The 21,781-nt window shown below is 42.5% G+C and overlaps 1 protein-coding gene across 4 annotated transcripts in view; it reads left to right on the top strand.

Moving 5' to 3' along the window:
* Positions 1 to 21,781, top strand: part of HECW1 (HECT, C2 and WW domain containing E3 ubiquitin protein ligase 1) — a 418,742-nt gene that overhangs the window by 274,787 nt on the left and 122,174 nt on the right. For all 4 annotated transcript variants that reach the window (XM_040353252.1, XM_040353251.1, XM_040353253.1 and 1 more), the window contains 2 exons: positions 9,283 to 9,358; positions 14,068 to 14,237. In XM_040353252.1, coding sequence (XP_040209186.1) covers positions 9,283 to 9,358; positions 14,068 to 14,237 — 246 coding nt within the window. The remainder of the gene's footprint in view (positions 1 to 9,282; positions 9,359 to 14,067; positions 14,238 to 21,781) is intronic.

Raw genomic sequence — 21,781 nt, forward strand, 5'->3', positions numbered from 1 at the left:
TAACCCCTTGCCAGCCAGTGTCATTAGTACAGTGATCATTGTATTAGTGTCACTGGTTCCCACAAAGTATCAGATTGTCAGTCACAATATCGCAGCCCTGTTATAAGTCGCTGATCTCCGTCATTACTAGAAAAAAAAAATTCCATAAATATATCCCATAGTTTGTAGACACTTATTAGGATATTTTGTACCAACAACATTGACCTAAATCAGAGGTCTCCAAACTGCGGCCAGGGGGCCAGATGTGGCCCTTTGCTTGCTTTTATTCCGGCCCTCGGGTACAATTTCTCCTACTGCCACCAATGATGGGGCACAATTCATCCAATGACACCGATAATGGGGCACAATTTCTCCCAATGACTCCAATGATGTGACACAATTTCTCTTAATGACACCAATGATGGGACACAATTTCTCCTGACAACACCGATTATGGGGCAACCATTACTCCCATTGACACCAATTATGGGGCAAAATTTCTCCCATTGACAAAAGATGGAGCATGGTTTTTTCCCCACTGACATCAGGACATTTTGTACTCCAAATGGCCACAGTCTGGCCCTCCTGAAGCCTGAAGCACAGTAAACCAGCCCTTTGTTTAGAAAGCTTGGAGACCCATGGCCTAAATTTATGAAAAAACGTTAATAAAATTGTATATGTTATATAGCAGAAAGTAAAAAATTATTTTTTTCAAATTTGGTCTTTTGTTAAAACAGAAAAAATAAAATAACGCAGAGGTGATCAAATACCACAGAGAAAAAAATACACATTTTATTGTGTACAGCGTCGCATGACCGCGCAGTTGTCAAAAAATGAACTGTCATGGAGGGGGGGTAAATCTTCCAGAGCTCACGTGGTTAAACCGTGACATTTTTTTGCCCAGAGTTTATTTATACTTCAGGCAATAAACATGGGGTGTCACAAACATGAAGTGATCCTCTGTAGGAGTACAGGCCAATTACAGACTGCCTGAAGTATAAATAAACTCTGGGCAAAAAATTGGACCTCTGGAAGATTTCCCTCCCCCCCCCCCCCCTTTCATGATAGGCCATGTTTTGCTATGTGCGCTGCTTAAAGTGGAGGTTCACCTAAAAAAAAAAAAAAATTATCATTGCATTAGGCTATTTAGTAGAATGAGAATCTGCGTTTGTTTTTTAAAAATGCTAGCGGGACATACCTTTTTCTATACAGATGATCAACGCGGCTTCCGGGTATGGTCGTCGGGGCTGGGCGTTCCTAATTGATTGACAGGCATCCCGACAACGCATACAGCGCGTCACGAGTAGCCGAAAGAAGCCGAACGTCGGTGCGCAGGCACCGTATAGAGCCGCACCGACGTTCGGCTTCTTTCGGCTACTCGTGATGCGCTGTATGCGTTGTCGGGATGCCTGTCAATCAATTAGGAACGCCCAGCCCCGACGACCATACCGGGAAGCCGCGTTGATCATCTGTATAGAAAAAGGTATGTCCCGCTAGCATTTTTAAAAAACAAACGCAGATTCTCATTCTACTAAATAGCCTAATGCAATGATAAAAAATTTTTTTTAGGTAAACCTCCACTTTAACTTAAGCTGACAACTGCACAGTGATATTTGATCACCTCTGCGTTTTATTTTTTTCGGTTTTTTTTCTCTAACAAAAGACCAATTTTGAAAAAAATATATAATTTTATGTTTTGCTATAACATATAAAAAATGTTTTACAGGCTCAAATCTGGTGTACAGGTGGGGGGGGGGGAGAGGGAATGACAGGTGTGAGCCTGCTAGATAAGGGGGAGGGGACGGGCTGCCTTACCGTTACTTTTCTTCAGAGTTACGGCAGTCTGTCAGGCAGGTCCCGGCTTCAGTCGGTCAGTGCTCTGCTCCCTCTTGGCGCCATTAGGATTTGAAGCTCAGCGGCATGCATCACGCATGCACGCTTTACGCTACGGCGCAGCGCTACCCAGGCCAGTACCACCTGAGACAAGGAGAGGAGAGGAGGAGGGAGGGTCAAGGCCCCGTGCATGAGTGTCAGCGGGCGCGACGCTCCCCCCCCCTCCGCAGCGCCGGGGTGCCGTGCTCTTGCTGAGCAGTGACACGGGCGGCGGCCGCCCCTGCTCCTGCCACATTCAACACATTTTTAGTAAAGTGACTGCAAGATGTGACAGCCGCACGGCGCCCGTATTGTCCAAGGCGCCTTGTGCGATCGCACAACTCGCACAACGCAAAGGCCGGCCCTGGGTACAAGCATTCAAATCCTGTCTTTGCAAGCTTATTTAGAGTATGATGCTTTATTGAAGAAAACTTTGGCGGCTAGATCGTGCATGTACAGCCAGTCACTGTTTAGTTACTCTTCATAGACTGCTTAAAAAAAAACATATATATGCAATATTTACTTCTACTTGAATTCATATATTCCTAAACAGATATGCACAAGCCTTATGCATGTCTGCAGTCCACCAATTCACTACTAGAATCCGTTCTAACCAGAATCGATTCACAGCTAATAAGTATCAGATTGCATTATTTTGCCCATGATGGATTACATTGCACATCTTCCTATAAATAATGCATTGCAATTGGCTCAATTGACAAAGCTGAAAGACCAGGATAAGGATCCCTATTTTTTATTTTTATTTTAAATGACAGTCATCTCAGCTGAGTCTAAGAAAACATGAAAATTAGAGTCAAGTGACTGAAAAAAAGGTACTTATCCTTATGTAAAGCTTTGTGAATTTACATATTTAGCAATTTACATATTTGTTAACTTTTGACATCTCTTCCCACTAGCTTCTACAAACTACATAAAACAGATGGTAATATTACTTTAGACGATGACAACTATGAGAAGTAGCCCTGTTACATTAGCTACATCAAACCTATTGTCCCAGTTTATCACCATAGACAGACTTGGGGGTAAATTGCATGTCCAGAATGGAACCTTTTGGCAAACAGTGATGTATGTTCAATATGATGTAGACACTTTTTACTCACATCGCTGAATCTGAAGTAGTTGTTCAGTCTTTAGTTGATCAGTTTTTCCCTCCAGAACTCTACACAGGATCGAAGAATGATGTTGCAAAAAGGGACTACCTGGTGGCATAGTTACCAACTGTCTTTCCAGATGGAACAGCAGATTTTCTTGTCACTGTCTCATAGCCATTAGCAGATAAAATCCTTAAACAATCAAGAAAAAAAGAAAGAATTAGGGAAAGAAATGATTTACGTTTTCTTAATTATTTTATTGTTTCCTCATCTTTTTTTTTTTTTTGTTAGCCCATGATATTAACATATATTACTCATGTAGCTACTAATGGAAAACAGATTTTCTATTAATGGTTTTATGTAGAGGTTTAATAAAGATCCAATGAAGGTTTGATAAAAAAGCATTTTATATCTGATGGAGTACACAGAGTAGGGTTTAGGTTTATGCATATCTTTATTGTTGTGGATTATGAAACTGGTACACTTGTTACTCATTTGGAAGACAAGATAAGCTTTGAGATGTGACCAGTTGTTTTGAGTTTGTGTTGTAGTTTGTTGTAGTGTGTCTATAAGAACCTTTCTTCTCTTGGTCCTTCCTCATCTGTAAGGCCGCGTACACACGGTCGGTCCAAACCGATGAAAACAGCCTTAAGTCCAGTTTCATCGGTCAAAACCGACCGTGTGTAAGGCCCATCGGTCCGTTGTCCTTTGGTCCAAAATTTTAAAACATGCTTTAAAATCGAACCGATGGACCGCTGCCCGATCAGTCCAAACCGATAGTTAGTACAGAAAGCATCGGTTCAAAACCCGCGCATGCTCAGAATCAAGTCGACGCATGCTTGGAATCATTGAACTTCGTTTTTTTCAGCACGTCGTGTGTTTTACGTCACCGCGTTCTGACCCGATCGGTTTTTGGAACAATGGTGTGTATGCACATCAGACCATCAGGCCACTTCAGCGGTGAACCGATGGAAATGGCCGTCGGACCATTCTCATCGGTTTGGAACGACCGTGTGTACAAGGCCTAAGTCTAAATCAGTCTTTCTCAACCTTTTTACCCCAAAGGAACCCTTGCAATCATTTTCAGGTCTCAGGGAACCCCTACTAAAAGTAGTCCATTAGTGGTCTTTAGGGATGTGCCCCCTCCATTGGTGGTGGACAGTGGGAAGAATTCTCCCTTTACAGACATGGCTCTGGCTCTGTCAAGTGGTGTTGGACCTGGAACTAAGCAGGCACCATAACATGATAGCTCTGTTAGCCACAGCTCAAGGAACCCTTAGCCACCTCTGGAGGAACTCTAGGGTTTCACGGAACCCTTGTTGAGAATGGCTGGTCTAAACCCTTTTGAGTGAAACGTGTTAGTGGGTTGGTTCTGGGGTGGGAACTGTTGTTGCAATGCCAGTGGATGTATCATACAATAAACATGGATTTAATGACCTTTCTGGTGTGTGGCGGCTCTCTGTTTCTACATAAATTTGGGGACTGTTCCAACCCTTCTTCACTTTATTTAGACAGAGGTACATTAATTACAAGTCTGGTCGAACTGAATTTCAAATTCTTTGGAAAATATGACAGTTCGCATATATTTATTTCAACTGTAAATTTAGCTGGTTGCCTGGAGGTCAGCTTTAAGTACAACAAGCCAAAAAAAGCATCTACAGCCACAGAATTATGTCTGATAAGCTCTATGACCTTGCCTCGTTTCTCTTTGTTGTATATACCATATCCTCTCAGTACATCCTTCTAGGCTTTTATATATTGTTCAGCTTTGAAATGAAATAACTTTCAAATCAAGTTAGGATCTAAAGGATGCCACAATGTAGTAATCTATATAAGACTTAGTGCTTGGCATATTTAGAAAAAAAAATGTAAATACAAATCTATTAGCTTCTCTGTCCTCAACCTTTGTGATTTTGTGTGTCAAGCCTTAAAATCCAATTGTGTTAGTGTGATATTAAGGCTATACAGTCAACTTGGGTATTAAAGGGGCAACACAAGACAGTGAGGGTGGAAAGTGTAACTCAGGTCCAGGACAAAGGGTACATTTAGGGCTTGTTCACACCAGCACATTGTGTTGCCGCCAGCACAATTTAGATGTATTTGTTTTGCACCTTATGTGCGTTGTTGCATTCCATATGTTTTGAATGGCACCCCAATACTTTTACATAATGCACCTGAACTGCAATGCACTGCAGCATATCCCATGGTGCAATGTTCCATTAATTACCTTTCCTACTTACATAATTTTGTTGGAACCTGCATCCTCCTGGCTTCGTTCCTCATTTGCTGCACAGGAAGCTATTTCTGGCCACTGTTAGGAAGAGTTGTTTCTTAATTCCACGGCAGATCTCATCTCCGTTTTGTCGCCAGCACTCAGTAGTGGTGCTTAACCTGCAACCTGTTGGCTTCAGACCCTAAATCAGGTTTGAAGTACAGTGGGCGTGCCAGTGGCTTATGCAGATCCCAACCAATTCCAGTGCTGAAAACGATGGTCTAACACTGGAATTAAAACCAGGAGTGGGATCAATCAGCCTCTGGGCATATGCTCCTGCTACAGAGCACTCTGTAAAAGTGATGGTAGAAGGCACTGTAAACACAATGTAACATCACATTTGTTCAATACTACAGTGATCTATTCTATTGCTGGCTAATTACAGCTAGCCAGAAACAGATCACTATTGCAAGCAGCATATGATGCTGGTCTCCTCAGAGCAGATTTAGCCACCATGTAGCAAAAGTGTAAACAAATAAAAAAACACACATTTTATACTTTAATAAAATAAATAAATTGGTCAAAAGGTCCTTTTTCCCTTTAACTCCAAGTTGCCAGCAATTTAGATAGCATTGGCAAACACTTAAATAAATAAGTAAACACTTAGGCCTCGTACACACGACAGAGTTTCTCGGCAGAATTCACCGAGAAACTCGGTCAAAACCCGGATTCTGCCGAGAAACTCTGTCGTCTGTACAGTTTTGGCTCGATGGAGCCGCCGAGGAACTCGACGAGAAAATAGAGAACATGTTCTCTATTTTCTCGTTGTTCTCGTTGTTCTATGGGAGAAGGCGGCCCGCCGAGCTCCTCGGCGGCTTCATCCCAAAACTCGTCGAGTTCCTCTGTCGTGTGTACGGGGCCTGAGTTATTCACAGCTTGGAACATTGCAAAACTGTAAAAATGTCATCATTGTGCTGATTCCTGTCCAAAAAACCCAACCTGATCTTATCTTAACCACCTGACTACCAGCGACATACCGGTATGTCGTTGGACTTCAAGTGGTTATACCGTGATGATGCCTGCAGGTGCAGGACCGAGACGTCCCTGGTTTCGCAAACTCAACAAACCTGCAGACAAAGCTTCGTCCGCATGAAGGTTTGCCCCCACCCATCTCTCAGGTGGGGGGACGTCTTCGCGAAATCGCGACCCGGTGTACATCTCAGGTCCCCGACCGGTGGGTTTGCAAAGTAGTGTCTTCAGGGTACAAGATAGAGCTTCTATCCTGCCCACCAAACAGATTGTTTTTTCCCTCCAACCGCCAGCTACAACCGACTCGTCAGGAAGACCTATTTGGGGCAGTTCAAGACCTGCTGAAACGCAGGGTGGTTATTCCTGTCCCAGTACAAGATCTGTTTCAGGGGTTTTACTCCAATCTGTTCATAGTACCAAAGAAGGAGGGCGTTCGCCCAATTCTGGACCTCAGGGCCCTCAATTGCTTCATGAAGGTACAAGATTCCGGATGGAATCGGTTTGCTCTGTCGTCACTGCCCATCAGCCGGGGGACTTTCTGGCATCCTTGGACATCAGGGATGCCTATTTACATGTCCCCATATGCACAAAACATCAGAGACTTCTGCGCTTTGCGGTCGGGGAAGACCACTATCAAGTTTTTGGCTCTCCCCTTTGGCCTGGCATCGGCACCAAGGGTGTTCACCAAGGTAATTGCCCCAATTCTCGCCCTACTAAGACAACGTGGCATCGCTGTCGTGGGCTACTTGGACGACCTGCTTCTGAAGGCCGCTTCAACCTCAGAATTAGAGGTGAGCGTGTCTATAACATCAGACCCTCAGACACTTGGGTGGCTACTGAACATTCAGAAGTCAGTAATGGTAACGACTCAATGCCTAGTATATCTGGGATTGATTCTGGACTCCTCAGAGGCAAAGGTTTGCTTCCCTGTGGGAAAAGTTGCAGACCCTTCAGGCTGCGGTGCGATAGTTGACATCCCAGAAGGGTCGTCACTCCGATTTGCATGTGAGTCCCGGGCCTCATGGTGGCCTCCTTCGAGGCGGTACCATAGGCGCAATCTCACACGCGAGTGCTACAGAAGGAAATTCTGTCCAGATAGGACAAGCGCCCATCATCCCTGGATTATCTAATCAGGGTGAGCCACTTGGTCAGGGCCTCCCTTGTTGGTGGCTGACCTCACCGGCACTTCTGTCCGGGAAGTCGTTCCTTCCTGGATAGTCATCACGACGGACGCCAGCCTTACCGGTGGGGGAGTCTGGGGGGTTCAGTTGACCCAGGGTCGCTGGTCTCCAGAGGAGTTCCATTTGCCGATCAAGGTCCTGGAACTTCGGGCGATCAGGCTTTGCCTCTCCACATGGTCTCAGCGGCTATGAGGGCGTCCAGTCTGGATCCAGTCGGACAACGCCACGGCGGTGGCATATGTCAACCATCAAGGAGGAACAAGTAGCTCGGCTGCAGCGTCAGAAGTCGCTCACATCCTAAGGTGGGCAGAAAGGAGCATACCGGCACTGTCGGCCATATACATTCCGGCTGTGGAAAACTGGCAGGCGGACTAAATGTGTCGCCAGATGCTGGACCAAGTAGAATGGTCTCTGCACCTGGAGGTGTTTCAGCTTCTTTGCCCAAGATGGGGATGCCAGACGTAGATCTCCTGGCGTCTCGACTCAATCGGAAGGTATTGAGGTTTGTGGCCAGGTCAAGAGCCCCATGGGCGGAAGCGACAGATGCGTAAGTGGTGCCGTGGAGTCAGTACCGGCTAATCTATGCCTTCACCTCGAATCGCAAAAAGGGGACAGATCCTTTACCTGCATAATTCTCCGGGTCTTAAGTGGTTAATCAATATTGTTGTTTTTATGCATATAGTTTTTTTTTTATTATTGTGCGTGGCACTCACATATTACCATTTCTTCCCTAGTGGGAGATTCGGGGATATCCTGTGTTCTTTAAACAGAGATTGATATGAGGAAAGACGGGATGGACAGCCTCCCTCCAAAAAAAAAAAACATAAGGTTGTCTTTATTGTAAAAAATGGATAAAAGATGCACTACAAAACAAGCAGAACACAGGGAAAACAGCCTACGCGTTTCACACTCCAATTAGTGCTTAGTCATGACTAAGCACTAATTGGAGTGTGAAACGCGTAGGCTGTTTTCCCTGTGTTCTGCTTGTTTTGTAGTGCCTCTTTTATCCATTTTTTACAATAAAGACAACCTTATGGTTTTTTTTGGAGTGCGGCTGTCCATCCCGTCTTTCCTCATATCAATTGCTTCGTGCATTGCCAGCACCCTTGATTTCCTGAACTGCTGCTGATTCTCCCAACACACCCACCTGGAGCGGTTACTCTCTTTACTTTAAATAGAGATTGTTCTCTCTCATCAGGCAAGACTATGGCAGAATGATCAACAGCATTTTCTTTTGCACTTGTAAGACAGTGGGGTACAATATCCCTTCCTGTGAATCTGCACAGCACAGATATACACGTTTCTATTAAAGGAGTTCTCTGACCTAAAACTTTTAACCCCCGCTGTGCCCGGGCTGTAAAACTATACAAAATAAACTGTCACTTACCTGCCTACGATCCCCCGTTGTTCCTATATCGCCGTCCCGTTCTCCGGTCCCGGTCTCTTCCGCTTCCTGTGTGTCGGTGACTCATAGTGCGCTCAGCCTATCAGCGGCCGCGACGGGACATTGCTGCGGCCGCTGATAGGCTGAGCGCACTATGAGTCACCGACACACAGGAAGCGGAAGGGGCCCGGGACCGGAGAACGGGACGGCGATATCGGAACAACGGGGGATCGTAGGCAGGTAAGTGACAGTTTATTTTGTATAGTTTTACAGCCCGGGCACAGCGGGGGTTAAAAGTTTTAGGTCAGAGAACTCCTTTAATAAAAGCATTGTCAGTCAAATCATCATGTGACATTGCCCTACATAGTTATTTCTATGGAAGCCTTGAGTCAATTAATGGAAAAGCAATCAAATGATTGTATTATTGATTCCTTCTGACTGAGAATATGGGTTTTGCATTAATGGAAACTAATATTGTATTGACCAGTATCTCACACCGTCTTTTCCTTCCAGATCTTCAAAAGTATCAACAATGAAGATACAACTCAGGGGCAAGGAAGTCGTAGGCTCATCAGTTTTACTCTTTCAGGTAAATGTTTTAGTGTAATGTTTTATTCATTGTGAGAACTGGCTAGGTTGAAAGTTATGATGGTTCAAGCCACTGAGTTCTCTTATGAAGATAAAAATATTTCTTCAGTTTTGCCACACTGTGATAATGTGTATTGCTTTGCCATTTATAATGCATATGTAACTAAAACCAGATCTGGTTTTTGTAAAGGAAAAGGGAGTCAGGTTGAAAAAAGACACATGGCCATCAAGTTCAACCAATAGAAAATGTTTTAATTAAAGTGAAAATCCGCAACCACAGACTCTTAAACACACAGTTGATCGAGAGGAAGGCTGCATTTAAACATTTACATTTTAACACACTGGCTGGAATGCTCTAAAACATATGTGTAATCAAAGGCAGTGCTGATAGACAGAACAATTTTTGAAAATAGCTCAGGCCTGTTTTTGGCTGTTTTCATGGTAATGCATGAAAACATACAGTATGTAAGATTCTTCTTTGTTTACTTTGGTATTAATGCCAATAACACAACCATTGACCAGAAAAAGAACACTGCCTAAAAATCATTTAAAGGGGTGTTCCAGTCATTTTTTATGTTTATTAAAATCAGCAGCTACAAAAAGTGTAGCTGCTGGCTTTTAATAAACATACACTCACCTGCTCCACGTTCCAGCGACGCGCCGGCCGGGGCTCCGCTCCTCTCCCCCCCTCTCTGGCATCTTCATTCCAAGTGTGGGCACCCAGCCCTGACAGCTTTCGACTTCACGGCCTGGCACCCACTGTGCATGCGCGAGCATCACGGCGCATGCGCGAGCAGCGCCGCACCATCCAATTGGACAGGCGATTGCCTGGGACCTGTCACGTGTCCCAGGCGATCGCCTACAGGGAGGGGCTGCAGAAAGGCGATTAGGCTATTCGCCTTAGCAGCCCCTCGGCGGAAGGAGGAAGTGGGACAGGAAGTCCCACTCCTCCTGAAGCCCCCACTCCCCCCAAAAAAATCACATGCCAAATGTGGCATGTAAGGGGGCGAGGAGTGGATTAAGCGGAAGTTCCACTTTTGGGTGAAACTCCGCTTTAACATTGAGGGTTTATTCTTAGATTTTTACATAGTATATACCCAGTGGCGGCCCGTCCATAGGGGGCGCCCGGGCGCCGCCCCCCCCCCTCCCCAGGCAGTAAAAAAAAAAATATATAAAAAAAAAAAAAAAATCGAAATTTTTTTTATTTTTTTTTTTAAACATGTCCCTTTAAGAAACGATTTTTTTTTAAAAAAAAAGTCCTTATTGCACTGTGTATGGGCGCCGGGCACAGTGCGGTATTTTGTAGCGCTACGTCTGTGCAATCACAAGATTGCAGTAGCAGACGGCAGCTAAAATATGCCTTTGTGGCGCAAACCGACGCGCCACTGTTCCCGGCGTGATGGCTTGTATTATAGCCGGGCGAGTGCACACAGTGTGATAACTATGTCACCGCCCAGTGGGCGGTGCTTTCTTTCACACAGTCAAAGGACAGTCGGGAAGTGACGTCACCTCAGTCAGATCTGCAGCTCAATACTGCTCCGCCTGAGAGGATCTGCTGCAACGAGGTAGGAAGGAACTGAAGCCTTCCCCATCATTATATTTTATATATCATGTGCAGTGGAGTGTGGGGGTTGGTATGCGGGGTGGTGGAGGGAGATCTGGGAATCAACTCTGCCCTAAAATCAGAGATTCACCCGACAGTGTGCTGCTGTGTCAGAGAGACATGTGTCAGGCAAGAGAGGGGAGAGAAGGGGGGGCCATGGGGGACTGATCTAATACTTCTCTTATTCATTACTAAATCCCTGGTGAAGGACAGTGATACATCTCCCTCTCTCTCATCTATCTATCTTCATATCTATCTATCTATCTATCTATCTTCATATCTATCTATCTATCTATCTATCTATCTATCTATCTCTATCTATCTATCTATCTATCTATCTATCTATCTATCTATCTATCTATCTATCTATCTCTCTCTCTCTCTCTCTCTCTTTCTCTATCTATCTATCTATCTATCTATCTATCTATCTATCTATCTATCTATCTATCTATCTATCTATCTATCTATCTATCTACATGTATGTCTCTCTAGTTATCTATCTATCTATCTATCTATCTATCTATCTATCTATCTATCTATCTATCTATCTATCTATCTATCTATCTATCTATCTATCTATCTATCTACATGTATGTCTCTCTAGTTATCTATCTATCTATCTATCTATCTATCTATCTCTATCTCTCTCTCTCTCTCTCTCTATCTATCTATCTATCTATCTCTCTCTCTCTCTCTCTCTCTCTCTCTCTCTATCTATCTATCTATCTATCTATCTATCTACATGTCTATCTATCTATCTATCTATCTATCTATCTCTCTTCATATCTATCTATCTATCTATCTATCTATCTATCTATCTCTCTCTCTCTCTCTCTCTCTCTCTATCTATCTATCTATCTATCTATCTATCTATCTATCTATCTATCTATCTATCTACATGTATGTCTCTCTAGTTAGCTATCTATCTATCTATCTATCTATCTATCTATCTATCTATCTATCTATCTATCTATCTATCTATCTATCTATCTTTCTATCTATCTATCTATCTATCTATCTATCTATCTATCTATCTATCTATCTATCTATCTACATGTCTATCTATCTATCTATCTATCTACATGTATGTCTCTCTAGTTATCTATCTATCTATCTATCTATCTATCTATCTATCTATCTATCTATCTATCTATCTATCTATCTATCTATCTATCTATCTATCTATCTATCTATCTATCTACATGTATGTCTCTCTAGTTTATCTATCTATCTATCTATCTATCTATCTATCTATCTATCTATCTATCTATCTATCTATCTATCTGTCTGTCTATCTATTTATCTACATGTCTGTCTCCTCTATCTATCTATCTATCTATCTATTTATCTACATGTCTATCTATCTATCTATCTACCTGTCTGTCTGTAGGCCCTATTGCGGGCGAGTGATCGGGGGGGGGGGGGGGGGTTGGTTGTGGTATTGTTTGCGCCTCCCCAAAAAAATGGAGCACCAGCCGCCACTGTATATACCGTATTTCCAGTAGTACACGGATATGGAGATCAGTGTGCCCTTTCAAGTCATAGTATGCATTAAGGTGAAAAAACATGAGGGTTTACAACCCATGTGCCCTAAACCCTCTCTCCCCACTGTTCCTGTTAAGAGAAATAAAACTCTCTTTGTTAATTTTTACAAAAAGTGACTGGCCAAATCTTTCCACCCTGCACTACACCCACTATGCCTAGTAACCTGCACCCTGAGGAGGAATGTCACTTCTCCCTGGCTCTGGGGGTCACCATCAGGCCCTTGGAAGTCGGGGAGACCGTTACATGTAAAAAAAACGAAAGAAGATGTTAAAAAATAAAAACAATGTTCTTTTCTTTTGTTTGTTCTTTTCTTTTGTTTTTTTACCATAGTGTCACCAGTTATTATCCCTGATCACTGTCACACTAGTCATATGGTGATGATGTACTGCACAGGTGACAGTATGTAAAGAAAAATTTATTTGACTTCATTCTTAATTTTCCCCCAAAAATTTGACATTTGGGGGGTATTTGTACTATCCTAACATTTTAAGGTCCTCAAGAAATGAGAGGCCATTACATCAGAATTGATCAATTTTCAAATCTATATACCGTAGTTTGTAGATGCTATACTTTTCACTCAAATAAATTAATATGCACTTTTTTATCAAATACAAGTAGCGGAATACATTTTAGACTCAATTTATGAAGAAATTCGATTTTATTGCATGTTTTATGACAGAAAGTAGAAAATATCATTAATCAAATACCTTTTCAGACTCCTGAGAAAAATCGTAAGAAATGCACATTTTTTTACCTGCAAAAAGGTGTGTTTATAATTTGTTTTCAAAGTGAACCTATCTGACTAAAAACAAATTACCGTAAATAGGGCCAATTGTATTTTATTTCAGGTAGTATTAACAGTATTGCAGATGTCCAGGTAGCGGCATGTTTTGGTATGCAAAGTACAATAATTTCAACCATGATTTGGTAAAAAAAAAAACAACAACTAAAAGCATGTACAAGAATATTTGAAAGCTCAAGCAGGCAAATATACAATTGTGCATTCCCAGATAGAAAGGATAACTTACCACAAATTGGCAGTGTTGAATTGTAAGTCTGTTAACTTGCTGCACATTTTCACTGGCAAGTTGTGCACTTGTGGAGCACTTGAAGCACAAGTTCTAGTTGACACTTTTGCAATTTGTAGCAAATTTGCATGGCAAGTCTCTAGCCAGGGCAAAGTTGCAGCGGTGAGTCTACAGAAAGGGCTCTGCAACTCACAGTGACCCCTGTGGTGGGAGGACTACTGCACGACATAACTGAACCAGAACTTGCAGAATGTTTGCAAAGAAAGTTGATCTGGAGTCATGCAATGTGGACTTGCTGCAATTGTGCAACACATTTGTGAAGCCTGGCAAGTGTACCAATAGCTTAGCAAGTAATTTTCGAACTTGCAGCTCAATTGCTTACTGTCTTACTGAGTAATGCATCATGTAAAGGTTTGATAAGGTTTGATAACTGTCCTCAGTATGTTTGATGGTACTTGGCAACATGTTTGAAGACTGTTTTGTAAGTCCTAGTTTGATGATTTTGTACTCATTTTAATTTTTGTTTTGTTTTAGATTTCCAAGCTTTGGGGTTAAAGAAAGGGATGTTCTTCAATCCAGACCCATATCTAAAAATTTCCATTCAGCCTGGTAAACACAGCATTTTTCCAGCACTCCCACATCATGGCCAAGAGAAAAGGTCAAAAATTATATGCAACACTGTCAATCCTGTTTGGAAAAGAGAAGTAAGTCTCATTATATTATGTAATTACTGTTAACCTTAAATTAACCTTCCCTTGATAATAAGTAAAGTAACAGATTCACTTTACAGGGGGCACTGTAGGCAGTCTGAACTTTCCTTTCCCCCAATACCCTGCCAACCCAAAAGGCCACCAGAGCCCAGAGTTCTACCTGGTACTTCCTGAACACTCAGGGCCAAAGACATGCTAGCAATATACATATAGGTGCCACCTCAGGAAGGGCACCTGAAATTGTTGGGACTAAGCTATCAAAATTATAACTGATTGCTGGTCTGCTGCAGAAGTGCTGGCAGTGCTCCTGAAGCACCGCACCTGCAAAACCAACCCCCGCTGATGGCAATCCCACCCTTCCCACAATCCCACCCACTGCAGAACACACATAGGATTTTTACTGCACAGCTGGCTCCAAAGAAAGGTACTGCAGGGGAGCAGCATGGGTCTGTCAGGTGAGTCTGCATTACACTATGCCCCTCTGATCCTTGCTGCCGCTCAGCCACCGACAAAGGGGCAAGCAATGTCAACCAGTGATCGACCCTCTAAGAATTACCTGGGGGCACTACTGGATGGAGCAGACTGGACCCATGGAAAAGCTGCTGGTGGAGCATCAGTCCTTGCTTGTGGAGGTTGGCAGGCAGGGCTGAGACAAGTAAAGGGCTTGATGGGATTCATAGATGATTTTTGTCATGTGGGATGGGGGTTTCCTTGACTTCAAGAGCTTTTTCGCAACTGATTTTTTTTCCAGGAATAGTGTTTAACGTAGAGATTACTGAAGGCTCTTCCTTGGTTGTGCGTATTACATCCCAAGATGGAAAGATGTCAACTTCAGTGTCATTAATCCCCCCAATAATAACATGCTGCTACATTACCATTTCCAGTTTATGCATGTGTTATGAATTTGTTCAGATCCAGGCACACATACTCAACAAATAACTGCTACGTATCAGAAACTTGTTACCCCATGATAGTTATTGATCAGACACTTGAACTGCAAGGAACCTGACAGAGTGTAAAGTTGTAAGACAAACCACTGTTGAGAGAATCCCTTTTGTATAAAAATTTAATAGGACCCTAATGCTGCATACACACGATCGGTTCGTCTGATAAAAACGGTCTGATGGACCGTTTTCATCAGACGAGCCGATCGTGTGTCGGCCCCATCGTTTTTTTATCCATCGGTGAAAAAACTAGGAACTTGTTTTAAAATTATCTGATGGTTAAAAAAACGATAGAAAAAAAACCGATCGGTTTACCAACTCTTGCAGCAGAGTGCCTGGAGCCTAAAAGGCCATTCAGCAAGCCTGGACATATATACCCCTTTGTAAGTTTCTCAGAAATGTAACATTTAAACATGACTTCTGAGGGATCTGGCAGCAGAAGTAAAGGCGCCTTCTTTAAAGGGAATCTTTCACTTTGCCTTTATGGTAAAAGTATAATTTCACTTTAAAGTCACAAATTCACAAGCCTAATCTACAGCTGGGAAAAGCAGATTATCTATATTCTCTATTTACATTTGCTCCTTAGCTGCCCACTGACACTTAGGCCCCATGCACACGAGAAGCAATTACAAACACCTCTAAACTCACGTTTTCAAAGGCAAAAACTGGCGTTTAAAACGCCAGTTTTTGCCGCGAATTGTGCAGTGTTTTACAGCGATTAGCTGCGTTTTACCGCGATTAGCTGCGTTTTTCCGCGCTTGCGGCTGTCAGGGCTTATGTCAAAGACATTGTAGACCCTCCCAAAGTTTAAAACGCAAAAATAAAACGCTTCTGAACCCAAAATTTTGCGTCTGAAAAAACAGACATAAACCCAACTGCTTTAAAACGCCAAAAAACTTGATTGTGTGCATGGACACATAGGATAACATTAAATGTGTTCAGGGGCAGTTGAAAAAAATGCCCAAATGCCTCTGAACTCGAGTTTAGCAGCGTCTCGTGTGCATGGAGCCTAAGTTAAATAAATGAAGTGCATTGCTTCTCTAGCAGTATCTAAGCATCTTCAACAGCTACAAAACCAAAGATTACCTTAGCTTAATCAGCATGATCAAACTGTTACCACTAGATGGCAGCTCAACAGTATTTTTGTGAGAGTGTAATAATTTCGTTTTCTCCGGGTGAACTATGAACATTGTAAAGGATTTTGGTAAACATATTGCAGACTTATATTTATTTCTATTTTGAAGAAACTGCCTCTTGTTTTATTATGCCATTTGCCAACTTGATGTTTGAATGAGAGGTACATCCTCTGTTATCAACGCCTAGTGCAACCTTAGTTTTGTAGTAAAAAAAGCATTAAGCCCTGTACACACGATCGGATATCTGATGGAATCTAATCCGATGGATTTTTTCGTTGGATATCCGATGAAGCTGACTTTCATCAGTCTTGCCTACACACCATCAGTCAAAAATCTGACCACGCCAAAACGCGGTGACGTAGAACACTACGACGTGCTGAAAAAAATGAAGTTCAATGCTTCGGAGCATGCGTCGACTTGATTCTGAGCATGCGTGGATTTTTAACCGATGGAGTTCCACACAGACGATCGTTTTTTTCTATCGTTTTTTTTATCCATAGGAAGATTTTAAAACATGTTTTATTTTTTTTCACCGATGGAAAACAAACCGATGGGGCCCACACACGGTCGGTTTGTCCGATGAAAACGGTCAATTGGTCTGTTTTCATCGGACAAACCGATCGTGTGTACAGGGCTTAAGTATCTGCATTCCTTTAGGGTACTTAAACACTGCTCTGTAGCAAAATTGCAGTAAAAATGCATATGCGTTTTTCCCGTGATTCTTCTGTGTTTCAGGTGCATTTGCTGTGCATTTCTGGTGTGTTTTTGGGTTGCATGGGTTGTCCAAAAATGTGATTTTGCCGCGATTTCCATTCATTTCGATGGGAAGCTGCATTTTTGTTTCAGTTTTCAAAACCACACCAAAGCATGCAGGACTTTTCAAAATGCACTGCAGCTGTAACGCAGTGGTGTGAAAAGTTCCATAGGATTTAAAGGGAAACATTTTTGTTGCGTTTTTCTGGCAAGGAAAAAATGCAGGACAACGTATCAGTGTGAAAGGGATGAACTTTACAGAATAGCTCACTAAGCTGATTTTTTTGTAACAAAACTGGATTTTTCTTTTAATTTATTTTCAACACTTCTATATAGCCATCCATAGACATTTCTACAGATAAATATATGGATATACGGTACTATAAATCCAGAGATGAGTGGGCATTTCAGCAAAGCTAAAGTAATGCCTTGTACACACAATCGGAATTTCCGATGAAAAAAGTCAGACGGAATTTTTTCATCAGATATTCCGACCGCATGTGTGCCCCATCAGATTTTTTTCATCGGAAATTCCGACGGACTTAGAAAGAGAACATGTTCTCTTTTTTTACGATTGCAAATTACGATCGTCTGTGTGGAACTCCGACGGAGAAAAAAACACGCATGCTCAGAATCAAGTCGACGCATGCTCGGATGCATTGAACTTAATTTTTCTAGGCTCGTCGTAGTGTTTTACGTCACCTTGTTCTTGACAGTCGGAATTTGGTGTGACAGTGTGTATGCAAGACAGCCTGAATGGAATTCCATCGGAAAGATCAGTTGGAGTTTATCCCAGCGCAAATTCCGATCATGTGTACGGGGCATAGAAGCATTCGGTCAGAAGGAGTGTCCTCATTGAAAGATTTCCTTTCCAATCATGTTCTGGTGACAAAACTTGAGATTTTCTTTTCACTTCTGGTGACAACCGTAAGCAGGGCAAATGGAAACAGGACACAAGGGGTGAATGGAAGTGGGGGTAGAAATAAAAACCTGACAGGTGTTCTAATCCCTCTCTACTCCAAAACGAAAAAAAAAAAAAGTTTTGCCTTTAGTTATATTTAAAAGCTGAGTATAGAGAAATATATTAAACCCTATTAGTTTATTAAATATACCGTTGGAAGTGTAAAACTTTTTTCTTGATCCTGTCAGAAGTCCAGTGCTATCCTGTGTCCTGTCCACCCTGCAGCTTACTTCAGTCAGCTACAGAAAACCTGCTCCTATGCATAGCATACTAGCTCATTATGAATTACTTACCTGAGATCGAAGCCCCCGTAGCGTGGTGGTGGGAATGTCAAGGTCTGGGGCTGCATGAGTGCTGCCGGCACTGGGGAGCTACATTTTATTGAGGGAACCATGAATGCCAACATGTACTGTGACATACTGAAGCAGAGCATGATCCCCTCCCTTTGGAGACTGGGCCACAGGGCAGTATTCCAACATGATAACGACCCCAAACACGACTCCAAAACGATCACTGCCTTGCTAAAGAAGCTGAGGATAAAGGTGATGGATTGGCCAAGCATGTCTCCAGACATAAACTCTATTGAGCATCTGTGAGGCATCCTCAAACAGAAGGTGGAGGAGCGCAAGGTCTCTAACATCCACCAGCTCTGTGATGTCGTCATGGAGGAGTGGAAGAGGACCCCAGTGGCAGCCTGTAAAGCTCTGGTGAACTCCATGCCCAAGAGGGTTAAAGCAGTGCTGGAAAATAATGGTGACCACACAAAATATTGACACTTTAGGCCCAATTTGAACATTTTAACTTAGGGGTGTACTCACTTTTGTTGCCAGTGGTTTAGACATTAATGGCTGTGTGTTGAGTTATTTTGAGGGGACAGCAACTTTACACTGTTATACAAGCTGTACACTCACTACTTTACATTGTAGCAAAGTGTGATTTCTTCAGTGTTGTCATATTAAAAGACAGAATAAAATATTTACAAAAATGTGAGGGGTGTACTCACTTTTGTGAGATACTGTATGTGTGTAATTTGAGCTTCAAATAATAATAATAAGTTTAGCCTAGTAACCCCTGGAGACCTGGTATTCTACATTAAAGCAAAATGATACTCACCTCAGCTTCAGCGATGCGGCGTCCTCAAGCTCCCCGTCTGGCCGCTGACATCTTCGGGCGACCGGCTTACCGGGCCTCAATCGCCGGCCGCTGTCATTGGCCCGGGCGGGGATGATGTCACTCCTGCCCAGGTGCGGGAGTTCAGTCAGATTCAGCATTGCCAAATTTGTACAGTAAGTTACATGTGTGCAGCTCACTGTACAAGGGCGGACAGACCATGCATTAAAAATCCTCCATCCTGCCAATTTTATTTCCATAAAGTTCCCCTTTAACCACTTACGCACCTTCCTGCCCAAGCCAATTTTCAGCTTTCAGCACTGTCGCACTTTGAATGACAATTGCGCGGTCGTGCTACACTGTACCCAAACAATTTTTTTATCATTTTGTTCCCACAAATAGAGCTTTATTTTGGAGGTATTTGATCATCTCTGCGGTTTTTATTTTTTGCGCTATAAACAAAAGAAGAGCGACAATTTTAAAAAAAACACAATGTTTTTTACTTTTTTATTTAATAAATATCACAATTTAAAAAAAAAAAAAAATTTTCCTCAGTTTAGGCCGATACGTATTCTTCTACATATTTTTGGTAAAAAAAAAAATCACAATAATCATATATTGATTGGTTTGCGCAAAAGTTATAGCGTCTACAAAATAGGTGATAGATTTATGGCATTTTTATTTTATTAATTGTTTTACTAGTATTGGCGGCGATTTGCGTTTTTTTACTGTCACCGTGACATTGCGGCGAACACATCGGACACTTTTGACACGTTTTTGGGACCATTCACATTTATACAGCGATTAATGATATAAATATGCATTGATTACTGTGTAAATGTGACTGGCAGGGAAGGGGTTAACCACTAGGGGGCGAGGAAGGGGTTAATATGTTCCCTAAGATGTGTTATAACTGTAGGGGGGAGGGGACTCTCAAGGGGAGGAGACCAATGTGTGTTCCTCTGTACTGGGAACACACATTGGTCTCCTCACCGCTGACAGGAGGTGGATCTGTGTGTCCACACTCCTGCCGTGATTACCGACAATCGCGGGCACCTGGCGGCAATCGCGGCCACCGGGCACCCGTGCCGGTTCAAGAGCGTCGCCGCGGGCGCGCGCGCCCTAGATTGCCGGGGACACAGGACGTCATATGACGTCCACCCGGATCGAGGAGGGGTTCCTGCCGCCGTCATTTTACAATGACGCGGTAAGGATGTGGTTAATTTGCCTAAAAAAAAATTTTTTTACAAATATATTCATTTACATGAAACAAATATTTTTATAACTTTACTTTTTTACTCCTGAGCACAAATAAAATATAGAAAATACTATACTGTACATTTCTTTTAAGCACCCCATGAAAAAGCAAGCTCAATAGTTGTGGAAGATTATAGTAGTTGGCAGTCGATTGAGGAAGGTCAGATCCAGCAGTCAACAATAAGTTTTCTTCTTCAGCTTGATATACAGTAGGTTGGCTAATAACCACCAGTGAGTTTTCTACGTGTCCACTTCTGCATCTGGGGGGCCTGCTTCAGTCTTCCCTATGTTTAAACAATGGGTGAATACAAGGAATGCTTTATTATTTTTTACTGTCCATTATGTTACATAATTGCAGCTCTGCAAATTTAAGGATAGTCTGGCACTAAATAAAAGGATTTGGAAAACTCATCAAACCTGTCACTTTAAATGACTTTATTTAAATTGTATGTAATAATTTCCTTTAAAATGCTTATGTGCATATTAATTGGTTGTCCCATTTTCTGCCTTTTGGCATATACTACTACATGCTCTTAGAGGATAATTAAAAGCACAACTGATAAATATTTTAGTGTGCTGGGCACAGAGAGGATAATTGCAAAGGACAAGTAAGTGGTTTTATATTTAATATCACAAGCAAGCTTTGCATTTTATGGACTTTTTTTGATATGCCAGTATGCTAGCTCATATAAACATTTCTATAATTATCTTACAAAAGTAATCAAAGCTACCTAATCAGACACTGTGTGATTGACACTTACAGCCAGTAGCATAGATAGCTGGTGGTAAATATAGTAGGTAAGGCTGGGGATAGAGAAACTGCATAAGCAGTCTAGAGGTGCATGGCTTTAGGTCTTGGCAAATCGTCAATATGATGAGCTGTAAAACAGATTACTGTTGGTTTTGAACCAACTGGTGATATTAAACTGTATATAAACCCTAAAAATGTTGCTCCTCTTATTTCATCCCCTGGTTTCTTTAAGCAGAGCTTGCCATAGAAAATAGGGTAAACCAGTGACGACTGGAGGGTTCTTTTTTTTTGGGGGGGGGGGGGCGGGTAACAAACAACTCTCCACCTGTGGTGCGGCAATGAAACAGAACATCCCCCTGCGTGGGCGGTCTGGCTCTTACCCACTCGTGTGGCGTGGTTGTCGTGTCCTCTCCTCTCCTGGAGTGTGGGCATCGGCCACGGCGGCTCCGGTGTCCGCTCCTCCAGCTTCCCCCGCCGCGTGTCTCCTCTTGCGCCAAAGCGCTAGGCATCCAATAGGATCATCTGGCTCTTTGGCCTATTGGGAAACAGGTCTCACAGACTTGCCTCCTGATTTGCGGGGAGGAACTTTAGTGTGATAACAGCAAAAATGTATTTGGTTATCGTCA

This window comes from Rana temporaria, chromosome 5 (genome assembly GCF_905171775.1).
Source record: "Rana temporaria chromosome 5, aRanTem1.1, whole genome shotgun sequence".
NCBI classification, from domain to species: domain Eukaryota; kingdom Metazoa; phylum Chordata; class Amphibia; order Anura; family Ranidae; genus Rana; species Rana temporaria.